This window comes from Dasypus novemcinctus, chromosome X (genome assembly GCF_030445035.2).
Source record: "Dasypus novemcinctus isolate mDasNov1 chromosome X, mDasNov1.1.hap2, whole genome shotgun sequence".
Taxonomy (NCBI): domain Eukaryota; kingdom Metazoa; phylum Chordata; class Mammalia; order Cingulata; family Dasypodidae; genus Dasypus; species Dasypus novemcinctus.
Window position 1 is genome coordinate 154,941,112 of NC_080704.1, and position 23,859 is coordinate 154,964,970.

Below are 23,859 nucleotides of genomic sequence, written 5' to 3' on the forward strand. Positions count from 1 at the left end.
TAAGAACCGAAAAAGAGAATGTTAGCTAATAGTAAAATGTTCATAGCAGCATTGTTCACTATTGCCAAAAGTTGGAATCAACCCAAATGCCCATCAACAGAGGAGTGGATCAATAAAATGTGGTATATACACACAATGGAATACTACTCGGCTGTAAGAACAAATACACTACAAACACACGTGATAACATGGATGAATCTTGAGAACCTTATGTTGAGTGAAGCAACCCAGGCATTGAAGGACAAATACTACATGACCTCAATGATATGAAATAAGCAAGCTGCCTCAGAGAGCAAGAGACTGAACGATAGGCTTACAGGAAATCGGGGGGTGGAGGAAGGATGTGAGCCAACGTCTGCAGGGGTGGAATTTATGACGAGCTGGTGGTAAGTATGAACACAAAGAAGAGATAAAATGGAGGCAAGGGGTTGCCCCAGCTTGCGGGACGGCAACGGAGACCTGAAACCTGCCGAGAAAGAATGGTGGGACAAGAGACACAAAGAATGACAGCAAGACAGGGTTCTGATCAAACTGCAACTTTATTAAAGGGGGCAAAGTATATATACCCTCGGGTGGGGGAGGAGCAGGGAGTGAGGTAGTAGAGGCTAAGGATTGGTTGTTGCTGTCGCCGGGGTGGGACGCAGACCTTAGTTTCGGCCTTGCACCTGCGCACTATCTTATCAGTCTGGGCAGTGGCGGGAAACTGAGAACAAAGGAGCAGGGAAGGAGAACAAGGAAGTGGGCTCTGCTCTGGTGGCCATGTTGCCGGCATTGCTGAACTCAGTGTATACTCGTATTGACCGCTCCCAACAAGGGGTTGCCTTTGGGGGGGGCTTTGTGGGTTTGAGTGTGGCTGGGGATGGGCGGATGGGTAATATTGCCCAAAAGTGGGGGGAGGGAGGGGTAGCATACGAACATAGGAGAGTGTCAGGTGTTGGGTGGAGAGTAAAATGTCGAGAAAATTGTATCAAAATATAATTAAGAGGGTTATCTGTTTAGAATGCTCAGAGGGGATGGTCCGATGCGGGACAGGCTCCTGGGGAATGTCTGAATGCTCATTTTGCCAGAGTGGGTGGCACCATTGGGTAGAGACCCAAGTAGTGAGAGTGGGGGTGGACCCACATCCTGGGGAGGACTAATGCCATCAAATAGAGGGAACTGTATCTCTCGAGAGAAAGGGTGGCTCCCAGGGCATTGGGGCAGTTGAGCAAGTTAGGCCCTGAACACTATTCCAACTATCTCTGGACGTGGCTCCTTGGGAAACGGAGGTTGGCTGTCACTGTGGGCACCAAGGTGGATGGGAAAATGGATGTTAAATGTGTGGAACCAAGGTAAATGGGGGGTAAGAGAGGAGTTTCGCGAGAGTACACAAGGATGGATATAAAACATGTAATATTACACCATAACATATAGGAGACGACAGACTGATAATGTAAACCATAATGTAAAGCATAGGATAACTAAAAAATTAGAAAACTGTGTATCCTAAAGTATGCACCACAATGTAAGCACAGATGTCACCTTGTTTGAAAGCTATTGTCTCAGACTCTGTACATCACTTTAAGTAAATATGATGTGAATAGGGTGTAAGAGTATCGCTGTGGAAGGGAAAAGGTTTTGTGGTGGATGCGTGGGAGTGCTGTATATTATATATATACATTGCTGTGGTCTAGGGCTCTTGTTAAGAGAAGTTCAATAATTAGGGGGAAAAAAAAGAAAAAGATAGGATGTAGAATTTTTTCCAAGTCAACACGTATTCTATATCTAACCTTTAAACCCATCGCTATATGCCATTTTGCTAGTAAGGGATCCTGACATTATATTGGGCTTCAATTTTCAGGAAGTTCTGGATCACAGAGTGGTTCAACAATGGCAACGGAGGAATACTGGTATAGGATAGTATTGAAAGGTGATATATGGCTGACAGGGAGCTATACAGGACATATGTCCAGGGTGCATGGTAATGTTTGGATATACTCATAGTGGCAACAATTAAAAACTACAGCTGGGGGGGGGTACTGGGTTCCTGGCCAGTGGTGCTCTGTCGTGGTCCCTAGGGGAGCAGCGACAGTCTCCCAGGTGCAGCGGCAAGGACCAGGAAGGAATGAGGGTCCAACAGTGAGCCCCTGACGCCAATGACTATGCTTGTGAGCCGATATGCCTGAAATAAGAACAAGGCCTAGAGCAGCATTGTGCCTGGGAATTTCCTCCTGACAGCCTTCATGTTACTCAAATGTGGCCAGTCTCGAAGCCAAACTCAGCATGTAAATGCAATGCCTTCCCCCCAGCGTGGGACATGACACCCGGGGATGAACCTACCTGGCACCGAGGGATCACTATCAACTACCAACTGATGATGCAACTGGAAAATGACCTTGAATGGAAGGTTCAATGTGGATCAGCAGAATATCCCTGTCTACATAAAATAACATGACTTTAAAATGCTGTTTGACCTAATGTAAGGGGGAAATGGAAAGGAGAAATGAGTTTATATGGCTACGAGTCTCTAAAAAAGAGTCTGGAGGTTGTCAGAAGGATTGCCCTTATGCACAATTGAGCAGAGTCTAAGAGACAGATAAAGTAGATACAACCACCAGGTATTGGTTCCTTTGAGGGCTAAAGAGACCCATGGGTGCTATGGTCATGGCAGATGGGGTTAATTGCCATGTCAGATGGCCCTTCTTTGGAGCTGGTGTTTATGCGTGATGAATCTGGACTCAGATGGGATCTCTCTTCATAAGACTTTCATGCTACTGTGCTGGAGTTGTAGTTGGTGTTGGGGTTTAAGATATATTTAGGGGATCTGAATCTCTGGACTGACAATGTGATAGCCAGGCCCTGAGCCTCAACAGACTCCAGCACCTACAATCTGATTTATTGGACTCACCTCACTCAGCTAAGATGGAGTTGAAGAAGGACAACCACCACACCATGGAGCCTAGAGTGCCTACAACTGAAAGCGGGAGGATTGCATCCAGTATCCATGTGGAATCTGAGCCTCCTCTTGACATAGAGGTGCAATGGACACAACCAATCCAATGTCCACAGAGAAAAGGTGGCATTGGAGTGGGAAAAGTGGACATGGTGGCTAATGGGTATGGGGAATGGCAGGAAGAGACGAGATGTGGAGGTGTCTTTGGGACTTGAAGCTGCCCTGGATGGTGCTTCAGGGGCAATCACCGGACATTGTAAATCCTCACAGGGCCCACTGGATGGAATGGGGGAGAGTATGGGCCATGATGTGGACCATTGACCATGAGGTGCAGAGGTGCCCAGAGATGTACTTACCAAATGCAATGGATGTGTCATGATGATGGGAATGAGTGTTGCTGAGGGGGGGGAGTGGTGGCGTGGGGGTGGTGGGGTTGAATGGGTCCTCATATATATTTTTTTAATGTAATATTTTTACAAAATCAATTTAAAAAATTAAAAAATAAAAAATAAATTTAAAAAAATGTAGAAGAGGAACCATATAAGACCTTGGAAAATGAATAACTAAGTAAATAGTGCAGAGCAATAAGAATTTTAAAAGTGGAATGGAAACAATGAAAAGAGAAAACAGAATAGAGAAAAATATATAGAATTATATAAAAATATATATAATTAATTAAAATGCCAGTGTGATAAGACTGAAAGAGAAAAAAAAGAAAAAGAATTAAAAAGTTAAAAAAGCATTAAAACAGAGAAAAAAGAAAAAAGAGAAACAAGAAAAAATTGAAGACCAAACAAAAAGAGGTGAAATGAAAGAACAAGAGCATACAGAAGATAGAAAGATGAAAGCAATTAAAGAAATAGTGTAGGTAGACAAAATCAGTAAATGAAAGAACAGGGAAACAAAGGAAGGGAAAACACAAGAAACAAGATAGCAGCATCTAATTTGAAAAAATAAAGGCGAAAAAGAAGAAAAAACCAAACAAAAAAAAAAGAGAGAGAAGGAAAAACAGCCTTATATCTTAGGTCCCTAATGAGCTTCTCAGTCTGTTGGTGTTCATCAGTAAAGCACCTTGCAGGCTGCATTCTGCAGGCTTTGAACCAGGTTTAAGTGAGTAAACTAAGTTAAATTCTAAAAAGCAACCTTTTTAGGGAAGCAGACATGGCTCAACTGACAGTGCATCTGCCTACCATATAGGAGGTCCAGTTTTCAATACCCAGGGCCTCCTGACCCGTGTGGTAAGCTGGCCCATGTGCAGTGCTGCTGCACACAAGGAGTGCTGTGCCACGCAGGGGCACATTGAGAGCTGATGCAGCAAGATGATTCAACAAAGAAGAGACAGAGTTTCCCGGTGATGCCTGATAATGCAAGTGGACACAGAAGAACACACAGTGAATAGACACAGAGAGCAAACAATGGGGGGAAGGGGAGAGAAATAAATAAATAAAATCTTTTTTTTTAAAGCAACCTTTTTAAAGAAAATTGGGAGATCCAAGGAAAGCTAATACAAAGAAATGTCTATATATTTCCTGTCATAAAGTATCAGCTGGATGTCTGATAACCTGGTGGATTGCTTCTCTAGAAAGAGCCAGGAATTGAACCAGGGACCTCATATGTTCAAGGTAGGAATTCCTCCACTGAACTAAACTTTCTCCCTAGGTTAGTTAGCCTTTCAGAAAGCTATCCACCCACTTTCCTCATGCAGATTTGACTCAGCAGTTTGCCAGAATCCTGCTGATTAGGCGCCTTTCTCTCCCTTCTCCCTCTCTGTTCTATTTTTTATTTTATTTTATTTTTTTAACCCCAAATAATAAATTTTAATAGACAGAAAGAAAAAAAACACGTGTTAAGTAATTTTCCCTCTTCTTCAATTTTTTGGAAGAGTTTAAACAGGATTGGTGTTGATTCTTCTCGAAATGCAATGTATAATTCACCTGTGAAGACTTCGGTCCTGAACTTTTCTTTGTTGGAAGATTTTTGATAATTGAATCAATTTCTTTAAATGTGATTAGTTTGTTGTGTTCCTGTATTTATTGTATAGTTGATATAAGTTGTTGTGCTCCCTCTCTATTCTAATTGCTTTCTTTCCCAGGGTGGAGGCAGTTCTGGCAAAAGGTGGGAAGTGGGTTCTTTTCTGTAGATTTGGACACCTGAGCCCCTTTTGAAGCTCAGGGAGGGTACCAGCCAGCACTGAGGTAGCCCTCAGGAGAGGGGAGAGGGGAATCTGCTCAGGCAGCCTGTTACACCTAGCCATCCTGGAGAGAGGAACTTGGGAAGGGAGGGGGCAGAGACAGACAGCTAACTAGTCTAGCAGCTGAAAACTATTAAAATTCCAACTCTCCTAAGCTTTCAAAACCCCATTTAGGGTTCTGTGGGAGGAAGAGGGTCAAGAGTGTTTTCTTTGCAGTGAGTTTGGTCAGCTGAGCCCCATCTGAATCTCAGAAAGGAAACCACTTCCCACCCATCACCAGAACCCTCCTCCTCCCAGAGAATTCTCCCTCCCACTCACTGGTTGGTGAGTCAGTGGGTCCAAGGAGGCTATCCGCCTTGACGGTGGTGCTTAGCCACCCACTGTTTCCAGCCACAGGGGCGAGCAACTCATTGTTTTCCCTTGGGTTCTCTATCTCTTTGTTCAGTTCCCTCCAGATCAATGCCCTGAAGCCTCCTATTCTGTGGATTCCCAAAACATCTCACTCAGAAAAGATTTTGCCCCTTCTCATCCATTTTTTGTGACAGCTGGTGAGTGCCCACCTACAATGACACCATCTTCCCAGAACAGTTATACTACATTTTATTTATCCATTCATTGGTTGCTGGACACTTGGGTTGTTTCCATCTTTTGGCAATTGTTAATAAAGCTGCTATGAACATTGTTGTGCAGATGTGTGCTCATGTCACAGTTTTCAGTTCTTCTGGATATATTCACTGTAGAGGAACTGCTGGATCATATCACAGTTCTATATTTAGCCTCCTGCGGAACTACCAAATTGTCTTCCACAGAGGCTGCTCCATCCCACCAACAGTGAAGGAATGTTCCTATTTCTCCAAATACTCTCCAGCACTTATTGTTATGCACTGCTACACCACATGGACAGTGGCCCACATTGTAGTCCACACTACATCAGCAGCCGCTGTGGCCACCCTCTCCACATCACTACTACAATTTCTTCCCTTATTAATCACAATAGTTCCCCAGCCGAACACCAGTAAGTCCACTCTAATATAAACTCTATTCCTCCATCTTGTGGACCCTGGGGTGGTTATGTCCACTCCACCTCTATATCGAGAGGGGGCTTAGATTCCACATGGATGATGGATGTAATCCTCCTGCTTGCATTTGTAGGCACTCTTGGCTCCCTGGTGTGGTGGTTGACCCTCTTCACCTCCCTGTCAGCTGGCCAGGGTAAGTCCAAGAAACCAGAGGGTAGGAGCCCCAAGTCTGCAGAGGTCCAGGGCCTGACCATCACATGGACTGTTCAGAGATTCAGGTCTCCTGAGTATACACCAACCCAAACGCCAACCACAGGTCCAGTAAAAGTAACAGAAGTGGCAAGTGTAGAAAGGTTATATCTGAGTCCATCTCCATCACACTCAGGAACATAAACTTCAAAGTAGGGCCAACTCACAAGGCCCTGAAATCCAGAGCCATCTGTAAAATGGTCATTATTTTTAAAAAATCATGAAACAATCAGTGCTGGAAAGGATGAAGAAAAATAGGAATTCTCTTTCACTCTTGGTGGGAATGTAGAATGGTGCAGCCTCTGTGGAAGACAGTTTGGTGATTCCTTAGGAAGTTAAATACAAAACTGCCATACAATCCAGTAACTCCTTTACTAGGAACATATCCAGAAAAACTGAAAACTGACATAAACAGACATTTGCACACCAATGTTCATAGCAGTGTTATTCACTATTGCCAAAGGACGGAAACAACCCAACTGTCCATCAATTGGGGAATGAATAAAATGTGGTACATACATATGATGGAATAGTAGGCTGTTGTAAGAAGAAATGAAATTGGGACTCATATGATAACATGGATGAATCTTGTAGACATTATGCTAAGTGAGGTAAGCCAGACACAAAAGGACAAATATTGCATGGTCTCATTAATATGAACTAAATAAGAGGAATAAACACATGGAGTTAAAACCTAGAGTATAGGTTATTAGGAGATAGGGGGAGGGCTGAAAAGGTATATTGATGCTTAATGTATGTAAATGTTTTAATCAACTTGACTGTAAAGTGTGAAAATGGATAGAGTTGATGGTAACACACCATAGTCATTAGAACAAACACAGATGGTATATAAATGTAATTGTGGGTGTAAAGGGTGGTCTAAGGATGTAAATGTCTATTGAAGGAAAGCTAGAGAATAATCTAAGGACTGAATAATAGAACTAACCCAGTAGTGGATGAAAATTGTGGTTAATAGTACGAATAAAGAATGTCCTTCTCTGATCTAGAACAGATGGACCACTATTACAAAGTGGTAAGAATGTGGGCAAGCATGGGAAAAATACAATTAATGTAACCTATGGACTATAGTTAACAGCAATTCAGTAATATTCTTGCATCAATGCTAAGGAAGTACTGTGGTAATAATAGGGGGTATGGAAAAAATATACCAAATGTATGGTGTAGACCATAGTTAGTGTTAACAGCTGATGATATTATCTCATAATCCGTAACAAAATTTCCACTACTAAACTCATTCTATGACGCCAATATCACCCTAATAACAAAGCCAGATAAAGATAGTAAGAAAAAAGAAATTTACAGACTAATTTCCCTAATGAATATAGAGGCAAAAATCCTTAAGAAAATACACACTAATTGAATATAACAACGCATTAAAAGAATTATTCATGACAATCATGTGGGTTTTATCCCCAGCATGCCAAGGGTGGTTCAGCACAAGAAAATCAAACAGTTTTAATATATCACATTAATAAATTGAAGAAGAAATATCACATGATCATCTTGATTGATGTAGAAAAGGCATTTGACAAGATACAGCATCTTTCTTGGTAAAAACACTCTGAAAGACAAGAATTGAAGAAATTTCATCAACATGATGCAGGGCTATATGAAAAACTGAAAAGTAGCATTGTACTCAATAGGGAAAAAACAAAGCTTTCCCATTGACTGGGAACAAGACCAGGATACCCACTGTCACAACTGTTTTTCAGTATAATGCTGGAAGTTCTAGCTAGAGCAATCAGGTAGAAAAAAAGTAATAAAATGTGTCCAAATTGGAAAGGTAGTAAAACTTTCACTATTCGCAGATGATAACGAGCCTAAACCTACAATGTCCTACAATTAACCTACTGGAGCCAATAAATGAGACCAGCAGAGTGGCAGGATACAAGATTAATACTCAAAAATCAGTAGTGTTTCTATACACGTGTAATGAGCAGTGTGAGGAGGAAGTCAGGGAAAAAATTCCATATACAATTGTGACTAAAAGAATTAAGTATTTAGGAATAAACTTAACCAAGGATGTAAAGGACCTGCACTTATAAAACTACAATGCATTGCCAAAGGAAATCAAAGAAGTCCTAAATAAATGGAAGGACATTCTGTGTTCCTGGACCAGAAAACTAAATATCATTAAGCTGCCAATACTACCCAAACATCTACTGATGCAACGCAATCCCAATAAAAATCACAATGGCCTTTTTTCTTTTGCAGAAATGGAAAAGCCAATTATCAAAATTATTTGTTAGGTTAAGGAGCCCCAAATAGCCAAAAATGTCTTTAAAAAGAAGAATGACATCGGAGGACTCTCAATTCTGAACTTTAAATCATCTTACCTAGCTACAGTAGTAAAAACTGCATGGTACTGTCAAAAAGATAGACATAGAGACCAATGGATCTGAACCGAATGTAAAGGAGGTGTGGGATTTTTTTCTATTGGACTAAGAAAAAAGTTTGAAAATTCACTGAAGCTATGAATACACAACTCTGTGATGAAAGTGAGAGCCACTGAGTGTACACTTGGATGGATTGTATAGGCATGGGACTGTAGAGCACAGTGAACAAGTGGTTGATGATGCACTATGGTTAACAGTTCAAATATCAGGGCATTCTCTCATGAACTATAACAAATGTACAATACTAATACATGGTATTAATAATAGGGGGTTGTATTAAAAATACACCAAATGTAAGCTATAGACCACAGTTAGTAGTAACTTTTGATGATGTTCTTTCATAATCTGTAACAAATGTTCCACAAAATTCAACACGTTTGAGGGTGATATATGGGAATTCTTCACATTGTTTATGATTGTTTTGTAAACTCGAAACTTCTCTAATAAAAAGTATATTTTAAAAATGTAATGATGTATCCTGTATACTTTGCTATATTATGTCAGGAGATAATCTACCAACCAATAAGATTATTGAGTTCTTCTCTTTGACAAAAAAAAAAAAATTTAGGTACTAGGGACTGGACAGTGAACTTGGGACCTCGTATACTGGAAGCCGATGCTCAACCACTGAGTCACAACAGATCCCGAGTTGACTTTTTCATTTGTTTTGCTTATAGTTGTTGTTTTTGTTTTTCATAAGGTGCAGTGAACCAAACCTGGGACCTCCCATGTGGGAAGCAGGTGCACAACCGCTTGAGCCACATCTGCACCATGACAAATAATATATTATAGAATTGAATTATCCTACAGAAAACTTTAGCATGTGTCCCTGTAGTGACTTGGGGTAACTTGTGATTTTTTTTCCTGTTAAAAATAACATGGAAGCAGAGGGGTTGGAAACTGGCAGCAATTCTGTACAATTTTTTTTTCTTGTAGCTAGATCTCATCTAGACTAATTTTGCAGAGATAGCCTCTCCATGTTGGCAAGTTAAATTCCCAACAGACATCCATCTGTGTCAGAATAATTTCAGTCTCTCCATCAACAAATAATTATTGAATACCTACTTTGAATCAAGCACTAGAAATTAAAATATAAGCAAATTATACAAGGTATTTGACCTTATGAAGTTTATTGTCCAACTGAGAGGGAAAAAAATAAACAACAATTACAAAAAATGTAATTCAGTGAATTATAAAGTTTCAACGGGGCAAACATTTTCAACTTAGGAAGACTTCAGTTCATCTTTTCAGAATTCATCTGGATCATGGTACAGTGCTGGATAGGAATGGATAGAGCCATTCCATTATCTAGCTACAGATGCATCTAGGATAAGCAAAACAAAACAGGGGAGTTAGTGTCTCCTGCAAGGAAGGGCTAGAATAATACTAACAGGAACAAATTCACAGCAGAGATGACTGGCATTTCTTTTCCTAATGTTGTTTTTCAAGTTGCAGTTATATTTACATATTTTAGATATGCAAAGAAAATATATCAGACCATAAAAGATTTTTATAGGAAAGAGCTGCTGGGACTAATGTGAAAGAGGGCAATCGAAGCTTAGGAAATAGGAAGTGTTAAGTAATCGAGATCAGGGCCAGCTGTCCTGAAGCTGCAGCCTGGTTCGTGTGCTGAAGCCTGGCCCTGCTTCTCAATGTGAGACTGAGAATGTTTTACAGGGAATAGGGTGAAGAATGTATGTAAACATATGTACAGACCACCAAAGAATGTGTTCTATACATACATGAACATGCACACACACACACACACTCACACTTTCCCTTTTTTCACATCTTATCAGGAAGGGGACAAGGCTGTGAAATTTTGTTTGAGACCTGTTTCTTCACAGCTTCTACAACCGGCTCATCCATAGAGAAGAATGAAAAGGAAACACTCACTTTTTGCAAAGACTGCAGTTCAGGAGGTAAATCACATCCTATGTAAACACCATTTGTAACACTATATTCCAATAAAGCACTAAAACAGGGTTCCTGTTTAAAAAGAATGGAAAGAAAATGAAAAGAACGAAGAGGAAAAAGAAGGCTGGCCACAAATTACACAAAAGCACTTGAGTTTAAAGTTAGAAAAAGGGGTCTGCATACCCCTTTCATACCAGATACTCTGGTGTGTGTCTTCATGAATGCTTATTAAAGAGAAGTCAATGCAAAGACAAGGTCTATGATTAGGCAGGTGATTCAGACTATTTACACTCCCACTGTGGTCTTTCTTGGGCTGAGGTCTCAAGTCCAGAATGACACAAGTCACAGAGAGATCAGGCCAAGCTGACCAGACTCAGCTTACACAGCACTTATTTCCTTCTAAAACCCTCCCTTCTCAATGAAAGAAAAAGGACCGACAACATCATGAAAACTCACTTGGATGAGAATGTGAGGGTTTCCCACCACAATCAGCAAAGCCTTAGTTCTGGTTATTGCAACATTAAATCTTTTTGAGCTGGCCAAGAACCCCAAAAACTGCTTATTGTCTTGAAAAGTGTCTTCACTTGATCGTACCTATAAAAATGAACAAAAAAACAAATGAAAAGAATCATGTTAAGATTCCTGTTGGCATCGAATGAGGTTCTCAATATATGAAATAGTTAATAAGGCCATGAATAATTATGCCAGTTTTGAGTAAAAAACAGCAAAAACAAAATTTATTATAAATTTGTATATATACCCAGAGAAAAATATCCAGGAATAAGCACTTCAAAATGCTGAGTTACTCTTGTTGGCAGGGTTATGGATGACTTGTTTTCTTTTTATCAGATGTTTTAACTTAACCCACAATTAACATGTACTATGAGATTAATAAAAAGAACTTACAAGGCTCATTGCTGTTATTTTACTTTTTTCCCCTTTGATTCCCAACTCCTTCTATAAACACTGTGGTTACCTTTCTTACAACATCTTGTACCTCCTTACCCAATACATTTACCAACTTTTCTTGAATTCCTTTCCTTTACTCTATTGTAATCTGAACTTTGAATTTTAAAAAAAATTCCACAATTACTGCTTTAGGAATCTTCATACTGCCACTGAAGCAAGCCCAAACTTCTTGTCTAGGTTACTGTTCAGTCTCTGATTTCTATGCTTGAATGTAATGAATCTATAGTCAATAGAACTCAAAATGACTTCAAAATCTAGTGTTTATCTCTACTAAAAACAGGCTTGCATACAGTTGAAATGATGATAGCCATATATTCTTGTCCTTGAAACTCCTCTACCGATCCAACTTTTATATCCATCAAATCAATGCTTCGTAAAAGAATTCTGATTTTCTCCACCTTTATAATAGAAAAAAAATGAGATTACAATGTTTTACAAATCTAATCACTTAATTTTACATAATATAGTATAAAGCAAATATTAACAAATGTGCCATGTCATTTAACAATTCTATACCACACTCCATTAAATCTTAAATGTCACTGATTGTAATACAAACCTTGAATTCGGATATGTTACTTTGAAGGGGAAAGTAGATCAATGCATATCAGGATAATAATATTTCATAGAGAAAAATACTTCATTCACCCCCACCCCCCACCCCCCCAAGTCCAAAGCAATAATAGAGGGGCTATAAATTATAAAGAAATAAAGAAAGAAGCATCCCTGCCTAAAAATGAAATAACTATCTCCATGGGCCAATAGGGATATGAGCAGAGGGAAAGGGAGAGCTACAGCCAGAGTCTGTTAGGTTTCAGGACTAAAAGCAAACTACTAGAGCCAGAAATGCACTTATAAAAGATCTTGGAGCAGGGACATGACTAGGTTCACCCACAGGAGGCAGAAGCAGTGGCTGTGCTTCCATTGTTTCCGCTGCTGAGGGCAGCCATGGAGGCATTTGTTTCCTGTGGCACAGTTACCATAGGTTCAACACTAAAAGCAACCCTATTGTTTATGGCTAAGATTTTGTGAAGTAAGTATAATATAAAATTGTGACTTGAAACATCATGACAACAGTTGCTTTGAGGGCGGAAAGGCAGTGAATCGGACTGAAGAAGGGCATGAAGGTTACTTAAAATTCATCTGAAATGTTCTGATTATATTAAACTGAATTTTGAAAGCCAAATCAATCCAACAAAAACTTATAAGTAACCTATAATATGAAAGGTGCTATTCTTTCATTACTAATACTACTTGATCTTCCACATATCTTCAAGTTCATTCTAATTCAATAATTTAACCCAACACTTGTTTTCTAAGCCGGTACTGTCTGTCAGGATCTGTGCTGTATGCTGGGGACATAATGGAGAATGAGGCAGCTGTGGAGAGAAATAAGGAAATAGACACAATGGAATGAATGGAGTAAGTATTAAGCCAAAAGGTGCACAAAAGAGCAGAATCAAAAAACCCAGAAGCACTGGTCAGGAAGAATGGCAGTCTAGACTGATATTTGAAGGACCTGTCTGTCCATCCATCCATCCATCCATCCATCCATCCATCTATCCATGCATTCATGCATCCATGCATCCTCCAACAAATGCCTTCGATATACTAAGGCCTTTGCTCCTGGTGCAGGGTCCAGACAAGTGACAAAGACACAATTCCTGTTCACTCTGAACATACATCATGGATAGGAGAGTCAGAATATAAGTGATCAAACATGTAGGAAAATGGAATTTCAATAGTAATAAGTACTTTGAGGAAAAATGAAGCAGGGAGAGGGTACACCGTGTGACTGGGAGAAGGGAGGCTTTCTTAGGATTGTCAGGGAAGGCATCTCTGGGGTGAGTTAGGAGCGGAGATTTGAGTAAAGAGGAGTGAATCATGCCAAGGATGGGCAGAGCACAGCCAGGCTTTGTAACTCACTGGTTATATGACTATGGCCAAGGGGCTCACCACCTCTAAGCCACAGTTTGTGCTCATCATGGAGACCACTGTATCCCCATCACAACCAACCAACTGATACATGCTGGGCATTTAATAAGTATCCTATCAATAATTTGTAAATTCAAAGCCACCAAAATGCTGACCTCAAAGGGATGTTAAAGTGCCTGGCAGACTCATCTCTAGCTGGCTGTTGAGAGAACTGTATTCCACAGGTTTCAAAGAGATAAATAAAAGCTAAAATCAACAAACCCTCTCTAATGTCCTCCTCCATGGTACCTTTAATCTTGTACAGGAGGCTCTTTCTTCCCCATCTTTTGGATGAAATCCTGGGCAGTTCCCAAAATTTAGCTCCTATTAGATAAAATGTCTTCTTGTCACTTTCAGCCTCCACTTTAGTCTCAGCTGAGTAATCAAACTTCAAACTTCACTGGAAGTTAAGCTACCCCCTCTTCTGGTTCAGTGTTGGGAAGCCTTCAGAAGGGATGGGAGTTTGGTTGACTGTTCTATTCCCCCTCCCTTATGCTTCTCTCCTCTTCCGCCACCATCCCATGCCACAGCTTCTTATTGCTGTAGTTTCTTTCTCACACCTTCCGGTTTAGATCTGGGTGGATGGTGGGGTAAGGGGAGCGGAAGGGGAGGGGAAGGGAGGGAGAAGGATCTGTTGGGCTGGTTCTATGGTGGGACAGGTTCTGGTGCACTTACGCCTGGCAGACAAAGCAGATTTTGCTCCCTTGAAGCCTCCTTAGAGAGGTTCTCATTGAGAACATCAGGTCTCAGAGCCACAGGCATGGGTAATGCCCCCGTCCCAGACAGCTCCTGGCTTCTGCTGCTGATAGCCTCCCTCCACTTCTTTCTGGTGAGGCCATCTTATCCCTGACAGGATGTAGTCTTGGACAGTCCTTTGTAAATGCCCCCAAAGAGGCTTCTGCTGTCAGTTTCTCTTGAATAGAATCTACTCCCTCGCAAGCAGAAAAAAAAAAAAAAGGCTTCTACCACTGTTTTGCTGCCAGACAGGCAGCTTCTAACGACTGCCATTTAACTTTTGCATTTGTAGGCATGGATGAAATACCAGTTCCCTTGCTGCTCATACTCCAGGGACAAATAAAAACCCTCATAGAAGTGCTCTCAGAAGGCTGGAGTTCAGGGGAAACAAGCAAATCATGGGGTTACAGTCGGGAAATTGGGGGTTGGGGGAGGAAGTAAAGCATACCAAACACTTTGTCCAAAGAAATTCTCTCCCTCCTCCCCTCCCAATGCAATCCTCGATATCTTACAGTGGTTGAATGGGTAAGACCCGAAAAACAAGCTATAAGGCACCTGCCCAATTTTGAGTCATGCACAGGTGGAGGGGCACCTCACTATACAATGGGAGGATACTTGTTACTCACTGATTTTGTTCTTGACCTTTTAGCCTTAGCCAAAACCGAGATGGTAAGAGTCCCATTTTAACAGCCTGTTATATGATGTAGAGGAAGTGATATAAAAGGCATTCAGGGTGCAAAGAGTCTCTTACAGAGGCCTGAGAAGAGGAACACAAAGTGGCTGGAGGGAAAGCTACAGTGCTGGGCAGAGGCGAGATAATGATGGTGCAATAATCATATGATGTAGCTGGAGCCACCTCCTGCAGCAAGAAGAAGCCAATAAAGATTTTTTTTTTTAGCTGAAAAGAAGAGTGAGATCTGCATTTCCAAAATATCACTTGGATTCCTGGATGGGGTTTAGAGATGAGATGTGAGGCAGAAGACCAGTGAGGAGGCTGCGGATAAGACAAAAAATAGACTGGTGGTTTTGTAGGTGGAGAGGAAGGGAAGGATTTGATAGTAATTTTGGAGGCAGAATCTGCCGTACTCAATGACTGAATGGACATGGTGGGTATGGTACACGGATCTCGGTCCTGAGCACCTGAGGTTGGGAGGCTGGGGGAACAGCTCATGGAAAGGAAATGAGGGCCATTTTAATTTTACTTCCTCACTTATAGGTCCATGGTTACCCATTTTAACTCATTAGTTAATCCTATTTTTGCCCATTTTAACTCACTAACCGATCCTATCATCTCTTAACTCTCTGCTTGACTCTCAACCTTGGTCTAATGTGATTCATTCAGTAATAATCTTAGATAATATGATAAGTCCTTGGAAGAGAAAAGTGAGTATGGCAGAGACCTGGTCCTCAAGGAAAATCGTAATACAGTGAGAGAACACTAAAGGATAAGAAGATAATTATATGCCAAAATGGTAAAGTGCAACCATTTTAATAGAGATTAATATGATTAGTATGGAAGCAGGGCTCAGGGATCTGCAAAGACTTCAGGAGTCATGTGTGAACCTTAAAGGATTGGGAGATGGAAATCTGGTAAACAGGGCAACATTGTTTGAGTCCTAACACAATTGCATCTGAGGCCAGCTCCCATCCTACCTTTTACCATCATGGGAGGTAGATTACATGAGCTATTATCAGTTAATTCTCTTGTTATATGCAATTGAAAGCCTCTCTATTAAAACAATTCCCAACCTTTCCCTAAATGAGGTAGGCATACAGGGAAGGTAGATAGACCTGAGTGGGAAGAAGGGAAATTCAAAGCTGGCAAATAAGGACAGACTGTGCCAGTGCAGGGTGGGAAGACAAGCCTAAGAAGGAGTTTCCAGCCAGTGCATGAATCACATAGCAACCTGGTAAGTTTGAAGGACTGACCACATACATAAAGGTCAAGGCCATGAAAGTTAAGGAAAGACTGAGAAATTGTTCCATAGTCAAAAAGTGTTAGGCCAGGGGTCCTTACCTTTTTTGTTCAAAGGACCCTCGGCCAGTCAGGTGAAAACCATGGACCCCTTACTAAGCCCACACTATACTATGTGTTATATATTATATAATATCACTCCCATACCAATGCATCCTCACAAGAATTTTTTTTTGAATTTCAATTCAAGCTCATGGACCCCTTGTTAAGAACCCCTGGTCTAGGCAGTTATAACGATTTGGTGAAATGCATGATCCTGAATCAGATCCTTTTCTATAAAACATGTTCCTGGCCAAATAAGGAAACTTGAAGGGGTTCTCTAAAAGTACTTTTGTGTAGTTTTTGAAATTACTTGAAATAAAAATAAATTGTCTCTGTGAGGAAGAATACAAATTATACACACACACACACAAGTCTCTAAAAACATGTTCTATTACATTATTAAATAAGTATCTCAGGATTGTAGAATTTTGTTTTTTAAAAAAAGCAACTATATTTTTAACTTTCCATAATGAAAAACAACATTATTTGCGTGACAAAATACTTAACAAAACTTTTTAAAAGCAAACCAAATCTCCACGTGTATTCAAAAATTCTTCCCATAGGAAGGCATCTTTAGAAAAGGCAACTCTGAACGCAAATCTTCCAAAATGAAACCCAGCAGCTAGCAGTGTATCTGGTATTTATTTAGTACAAGGTAGCCACTGCAATTATCTCCTACTGTGACTCTCCAGCCCCATCTAAGTTCCACTACAGGTTTCATGAGGCTGTGCCTCTCCAGGGCTGCCCTTTGGGCCTGAGAATTCTCACTCCTCTTTCAAATTTTCATTCCCATATCACCAATTCCAAGCAGTCTTCCCTGATTCTCCTGGTCAATGTGCTATTGGGTTCTAAGTCTCCCTAAAGGTAGTTTCTCCTCAGTACCATTGATTGTGAGTTCCCTGAAGGTGGTCTCTGTGTTGCTTGTTTATATAGACCCAGGGGCATAGTCCATTATCTGGCACATGACAAATATCTGCTATTATTTTTAATGAATAACCATTTTTCAAACTGTATTTTCCATCTTTCTTCTAGAGTCTACCTATATTCCTTAATCTGGTCCTTCTAAAATCCAACTCTAAAAATTACTTCCTTCTCAATTGCTCATTCATTCTGCAAATATTTATTGTATGCTACTCTGAGCTAGGTGTTGGTAACAGGCACAGGATCAGACCTTTTAAGCCTTAGTCTATTGGGAAGATGCAAAGAACTCATCTGTCAATTAAAATGTGGGTTCTAAAGTAACATAAAGGAAGGTCTGAAGCCCATGTGGGTGGTCTGGGAAGGAAGTAGAAAGATAAATTCCCAGAAACATTACTTGATAAGTGCAAAAGAATCGATTTAAGGGTGAAATCTAGAGCCTGGCTATTCTTTCCACACACTTTCATGCAACGACACATTGGAAGTGTCCAACTGCAAGGTTTCTTCCAAGGTTTTGAAAAGTAAAGGGAAGGAGGCAGGCCTCTGATAATAAAATACAAGGTCCATGTGTAGTGTGTCACTGCAGAGACCTCTAATCTCTGAGGGGAGTGAGCTCAGTCTCTTGCCCGACCAAAGACAACAACATACAGTATCACACAACAGGGGGATGGTCTGGGCATGGACTCCTAATCAGAGAAGCATTAGGAAGATGAGTTACAACTGCCACCCTCCCCCTAGCACCCCAGCGGAGACACCTACTGCCCATCATGAATGTCACTCAGTTTCTACATGAGATGAACATATGGACTCATGGAACCTGTTGCTTTTACATACGTCCATCCTTAGCTCACCCCTTCTCTTTCCTGGTCCACCTGCTAGTGACAGTTCTTATGAGAAAGTAGAAAAGCATGACTCCCATCTGTAGACTTGAACCTTTTTGAATCTAGTTGAGTAAATGCCACCAGTACAATCAGGTCAAAATGCCAACCAGAATGAGGTCCTACTCTTTAAATGAAAACCATACTTGAGTTCCTCCAGGGAAGTGGAAATGGCATTTTCAGCAGGTCAAGTATTCATTATGCAGTACTGACCCACGCATTTTAGGATGTTTAGTGTCCTCATGCAGTACTGACCCACGCATTTTAGGATGTTTAGTGTCCTCATGCTGCTCGTTAAATGCCAAAAGTAATCCTTAGTTATGTATGTATGGGCAACCTAAAGGACCCTCCCAACTTAGAAATGTTACCTGAGGGAGTGGAATCACCTCAGGCTGACAGTCACTGCTCTAGGCAGTGGCACATTCACCAGGGTAACACTGCTTTGCAGTAGGCCACTAGACCAGTCTTCTAGGGAACCTTCTGACCTAGATGAATAACACTTCAGGCTTCTCAATCTGCACATTATCTATAACTGTCATATCTTCAGTACAATGAGAGATAAGTCAATGGTTGCTTAAACCAAATATGAAGTGGGTTTTTGGTTTTCTGCTTATTTACTACAGTATGTAAGAAAAATTTTCTACCATGAGTTAGTTTCAACTAAAAGGAATTTTTAATAATGATTATGATCTACAAAAAAAAAAAGGAGTAAGAGAAGCAAGGGAGATGGATGGATTGGGCAATTTCAGAAATACTAAATATAGAAAATTAATTTAACAAATAATGAGAGTTAAGACCTGTTGGAAACTGAGGCATAGTGGTCTCATAAAGGGAGACATGCTATTTCCATGGCTACGCTTTTAACATAGGAATGCAGCAATTAAGCCTTTAGGGTCAACAGGACAAAGTTGTCCAGGGCAGGGAGAAATATGAGGAAACACACTTTGCAGTTTGAAAGGAATACTAAATCTTTGTACTCCAAGTTATTTAATTTACGAGTATTGTTAATGTGTAGCTACACTGCTCGTGCTCATGATAGCTTGAGTATATATAATGCCACTTGTAGAAAATAAATTTGTCTGAGGAGTCTCTACTCGCAGTGATGTGGGCTATGGGTGGGAGGCTCTTTGTCTCTTCAGAGATAACCTTAACCTAGGCTGTCTGTCCTGACTTGTGGGTGTGGGATGGTGAGAGGCTGTAGCCCTGCCCTTGGTAACCATGGCAACGACTCCAGTCCCAGGAAACAGTTTATCAATGCAAACCAAATGTGCTAAAGGCTTATCTAGAATGTATGAAGTCCATGCTAAAAGCTTACCTAGGATGTGGAAGATATATATGCTATTTCTAACCTATTGAGCACTGAAACAAAGAACGATTTAGCATAAAAGGAACTCAAAATTCTTGTTTGGGGCTCGGGTTTGAAACAGAAAGCTCCCGAGTCCAGCAGGCCATCAATAAACCATTTTTCCTTCTCAAAATCATTCCTGAATCCTTTCTATATGTAAATAATTGAACCTCTCTCAACTGCTACAACAGCAGACCCCCTGATCCCAGCTCTCTCTCTCTTACTTTCTCTCTTTGTTTCCCTCTCCCTTTCCTTTCTTTCGTTCCCAATACCCTTCGGTATTTCCAACAAAGACCCAAATAAGTGATGGTCTTGAATATGTGTAAACTCAGTTTCTCAGAGCCTATACTGGTGCATGTGAAGAAATAATACTGGATAATTATTCTATAGCTTACATGGGAAAGAGCAAATATTTTTGTATTCATTAATCTGGCAAAGTAGTGTGGCACATGGTCCTAAAATATAATGTATAAGAGACAGGACTCTGACTTTGAATTCTGGTTTCAACACTAACAAGCTATTATGATGCTTAGCAAATTACTTTCATTTTTTGAGCCTTTGTAATCTCATCTTTATAAATATGAGAACTAAGTACCTAACCCATAGAGAACCCTATATATAGGAAAATAACACAATGTCTTTGAAGGCTTAGCATAATTCATGGCACAGTAACATGTACTTGTTCTTAGAACCTGGGGTTCAGGGAATATTCTTGTCCTATAATAAAATGAAACAGCTTCTCAAGTGAAGATTTTTCCCATCCAAAATAACAATAGTTATTTGTAGACCCCTTTTGAAAAACAGATTTTTTTTCATTTAAAATTACCTTATTACTACCAACCACAGCACTCTATGAGTGACCAAAGAAGCAAGTTTGTGATGACACCATAAAATGAGGGTCCCCGTAAAGCAGCTACATACCTGCTTCCGGTAGGGGGTGATCACACCAATATTATTCACTGACAATTCTCTTGTGACACACTTGGTAAGAAGGCAGCAATAACGCATGACTTGAACAGCTTCTGCTGGATTGAACCATGATGTGCTTTTTCCTTCACGCATTTCACTACTCTGTGAAAGGAGACGGGAAACAAGAGGATAAATTACTTAATAACTGTTTATTAAGGGCCTGTCTATAGTAACTGGTTTAGGTGTAAGGAATACAGCAATAAATAAGAAAAGAGCCTTACTCTTAGGGATCTCACGTCACAGCAGGGAAGATAGGCATAAAGTGCATAAGAAATAACAATTACTATATTATTAATTCTTGTTAATAACAAGAATACATAATTTGGATAAATGACAACATCAGAGTGGAAGTAGCGGGGAGGTGAGGGAAGGATTCCTTTATGAAAGGGAGACTTGAGCTAACTCTGAAAGTTAAATAGGGATTCAAATATGGGAAAGATCATGGCATGTTAAGAAAAGTAAAAGAAGGCTAATGGGGCTAAAAATCTCAGAAAGAAAAGCAAGATTAGAAATGATGGCACTGAGGAGGTAGGCAGGTATCACTCTCTATCAGTACATTTAGGCAGCAATGAAGACCCTCTCAAAGGCCAAACTTATCCCTGCAAATTGACTCAATGATCCCTTCTCTCCACCACAAGTAATTTGCTCTATCAGCCATCCCCTTGTCAACAACTATACCATGTAATCTCCCAAATCAGTGTGATCAGAAAAGAAAACATGCTGTATTTTTCATCTTGAAAAAACCTTCCCTGAATTATTAATGTAATGGAAAATTACAGTAGAGCTTCTCAACTGATGGGGAAAATCATTTAATAGCAACTCATAAAACTATGAAAATCAAGAAGAAAGCCAATGTGGGAAGAACAATAAATTATTAAGAACAAAGTAAGATTAAAGAATAAGATTAAATAATTATAGAGTGTGCTGAAGATGTCATTACAACAGAGAATCTCAGATTGGATGAAATAAAAATCCAGACTTGATGAAAAGCAGCACTCTAAATACACTAGGAGTTCGATGTTTCCAAACAGGATAAAGAGAGAGCCTCACCCAGAAACATCATTGTCAAAATGTCAAAAGACAAAGGAAAATAGAAAATCTTGAAAGTAGCAAGAGAAAAACAATTTATCCCATACAGCACTTCACCTTAAGAAAACAGAAGACAGAGTGAAATAAACTCAAAGAAAGCAAAAACAAGGGAAATAATAAAGACTTGAGCAAAACTGAATGGAACGGAGAAAAGAAAATCAATAAAGAAAATTAATGAACCAAATTTGGTTCTTTGACTAGATCAACAAAATCAAAAACCTTTAACTAGACTGGCCAAGTAAAGATAGAGAAGACTCAAATTACTATAATCAACAATGAAAGAATGGATATTACTACTGACCATACAGAAAGTAAAAGGATGATAAGGGAATACTATAAAAGCTGTAGCCACAATATTAGATAACAAATGGAATGGACAGATGTCTAGAGAAAGACACAAAATACAAAAACTGGTTCAAGGGGAGTGGGTGTAGCTCAGTGACTGAGCAACTGCTTCACATGTATGAGGTTCAATCCCCGGTACCTCCTAAAAACACCAAAACAACAACAACAAAAAAACCAGGTCAAGACAAAATAGAAAACCAGAATGGAATTATAACAATAAAGAGATTGAATTAGTAAAACTAATTGCTTATAAATCTTTGGAAATGAATAGAAATGGTGAAAGCACATTATAGTGTTGATAACTAGCAGAGTATGGGTATGATAGTAGTTGAAAGAGTAAGTCTAAAGTCATATATATTACTAAAGAAAAGCTAAAAATATAACATGGGACTGTATAACATAGTGAAATCTCATGTAAAATACAAATATGGGTGATACTGCATATATAATACTTTTTACAAAATATAAATAAAAATAAACTAAAGAGACAGAAACAGAATAGTGGCTATGTACAGCAGGGGAAGTACAAAGAGACTGAGAGTTGATGTATGGTTTTTTTTTGTTTGCTTGTTTATTACTATTAATGGAATAGTGAAAATTGTCTAAAAATCACTGAGGTGATGAATGCTCAACTATATGATTATACCAAATACCACTGATTGTACACTCTGGATAGATTTCTGCTTTATTAATATGTATGAATAAAATTTATTTGCTAGGGAAGTGGCTGTGGCTCAATCAGCTGGGCTCCCGTCTACCATATCAGAGGACTTGGGTTCACGTCCCAGGGTCTCCTTGTGAAGGCAGGATTCCCCGCATGCTGCAGCGAGCTGCCAGACCAGGTGCCATGGAGTGTCGCCGGCCCACAAACGCTGTGGAGTGCCGCCCAGCCCACAAGTGTGTGGAGTGCCGCCGGTCCACAAGCGCTGCTGAGAGCCAACTCAGCAAAGTGACGCAACAAAACAGGGAGACAAGCAAAAACACAGAAGAGAGCAGCAAAAGGACACACAGCTGACAGCAAGAAAGCCGCAAGGGGGAGGGAATAAAAATAATAATTATAATTAAAAAAATAAAGATACAGAAGAATGCACAGCAAATGGACACAGAGAGCAGAGGGCAAGCAAAAAAGCCATGGGGGGGGGTAACAAAAATTGATTTGTTAAAAAAAAAAACTTCCCACAAAGAAATGCTCAGGGGGAAATGGACTTTGGCCCAGTGGTTAGGGCGTCCGTCTACCACATGGGAGGTCCGCGGTTCAAGCCCCGGGCCCCTTTGACCCGTGTGGAGCTGGCCCATGCGCAGTGCTGATGCGCGCATGGAGTGCCGTGCCACACAGGGGTGTCCCCCGCGTAGGGGAGCCCCACGCGCAAGGAGTGCGCCCATAAGGAGAGCCGCCCAGCGCGAAGGAGGGAGCAGCCTGCCGAGGAATGGCGCCGCCCACACTTCCTGTGCCGCTGACGACAACGGAAGCGGACAAAGAAACAAGACGCAGCAAAAAGACACAGAAAACAGACAACCGGGGGAGGGGAGGGGAATTAAATAAATAAAAATAAATCTAAAAAACAAAACAAAACAAAACAAAGAAATGCTCAGGTCCACACGGCTTGAATGGTGAATTTGACAAACATTTGAATAATAATTAATGTCAATCCTTGACAAGTTCTTACAAAAAGAATAGAGCACGTCCTAACTCATTCTATGAAGCCAGTATTACTCTGCTACGAAAAAAAAAAAAGAAATCACAGTGCAGAAAATACTATGGCACATAATATCCCTTATGAATATAAACACACACATCTTCAATAAAGTACTAGAAAATGGAATCCAGGAACATTTAAAAAGGTTCATCCATCGTGACCAAGTGGGATTTATCCCAGGAATGTAATGTTGATTTA

General features: G+C 40.3%; 1 protein-coding gene across 1 annotated transcript in view; it reads right to left on the reverse strand.

The window, feature by feature from the left end:
* Window positions 1–7,643: 7,643 nt before the first annotated feature.
* The window catches only part of LOC101428028 (RNA helicase Mov10l1-like), an 82,223-nt gene continuing 66,007 nt past the window's right edge, over window positions 7,644–23,859 (reverse strand). Inside the window, exons 17-21 of the mRNA XM_058291138.2 lie at window positions 20,483–20,632; window positions 11,985–12,092; window positions 11,182–11,319; window positions 10,705–10,797; window positions 7,644–7,667 (exon numbers count right to left, since the gene is read on the reverse strand). Coding sequence (XP_058147121.2) covers window positions 7,644–7,667; window positions 10,705–10,797; window positions 11,182–11,319; window positions 11,985–12,092; window positions 20,483–20,632 — 513 coding nt within the window. The remainder of the gene's footprint in view (window positions 7,668–10,704; window positions 10,798–11,181; window positions 11,320–11,984; window positions 12,093–20,482; window positions 20,633–23,859) is intronic.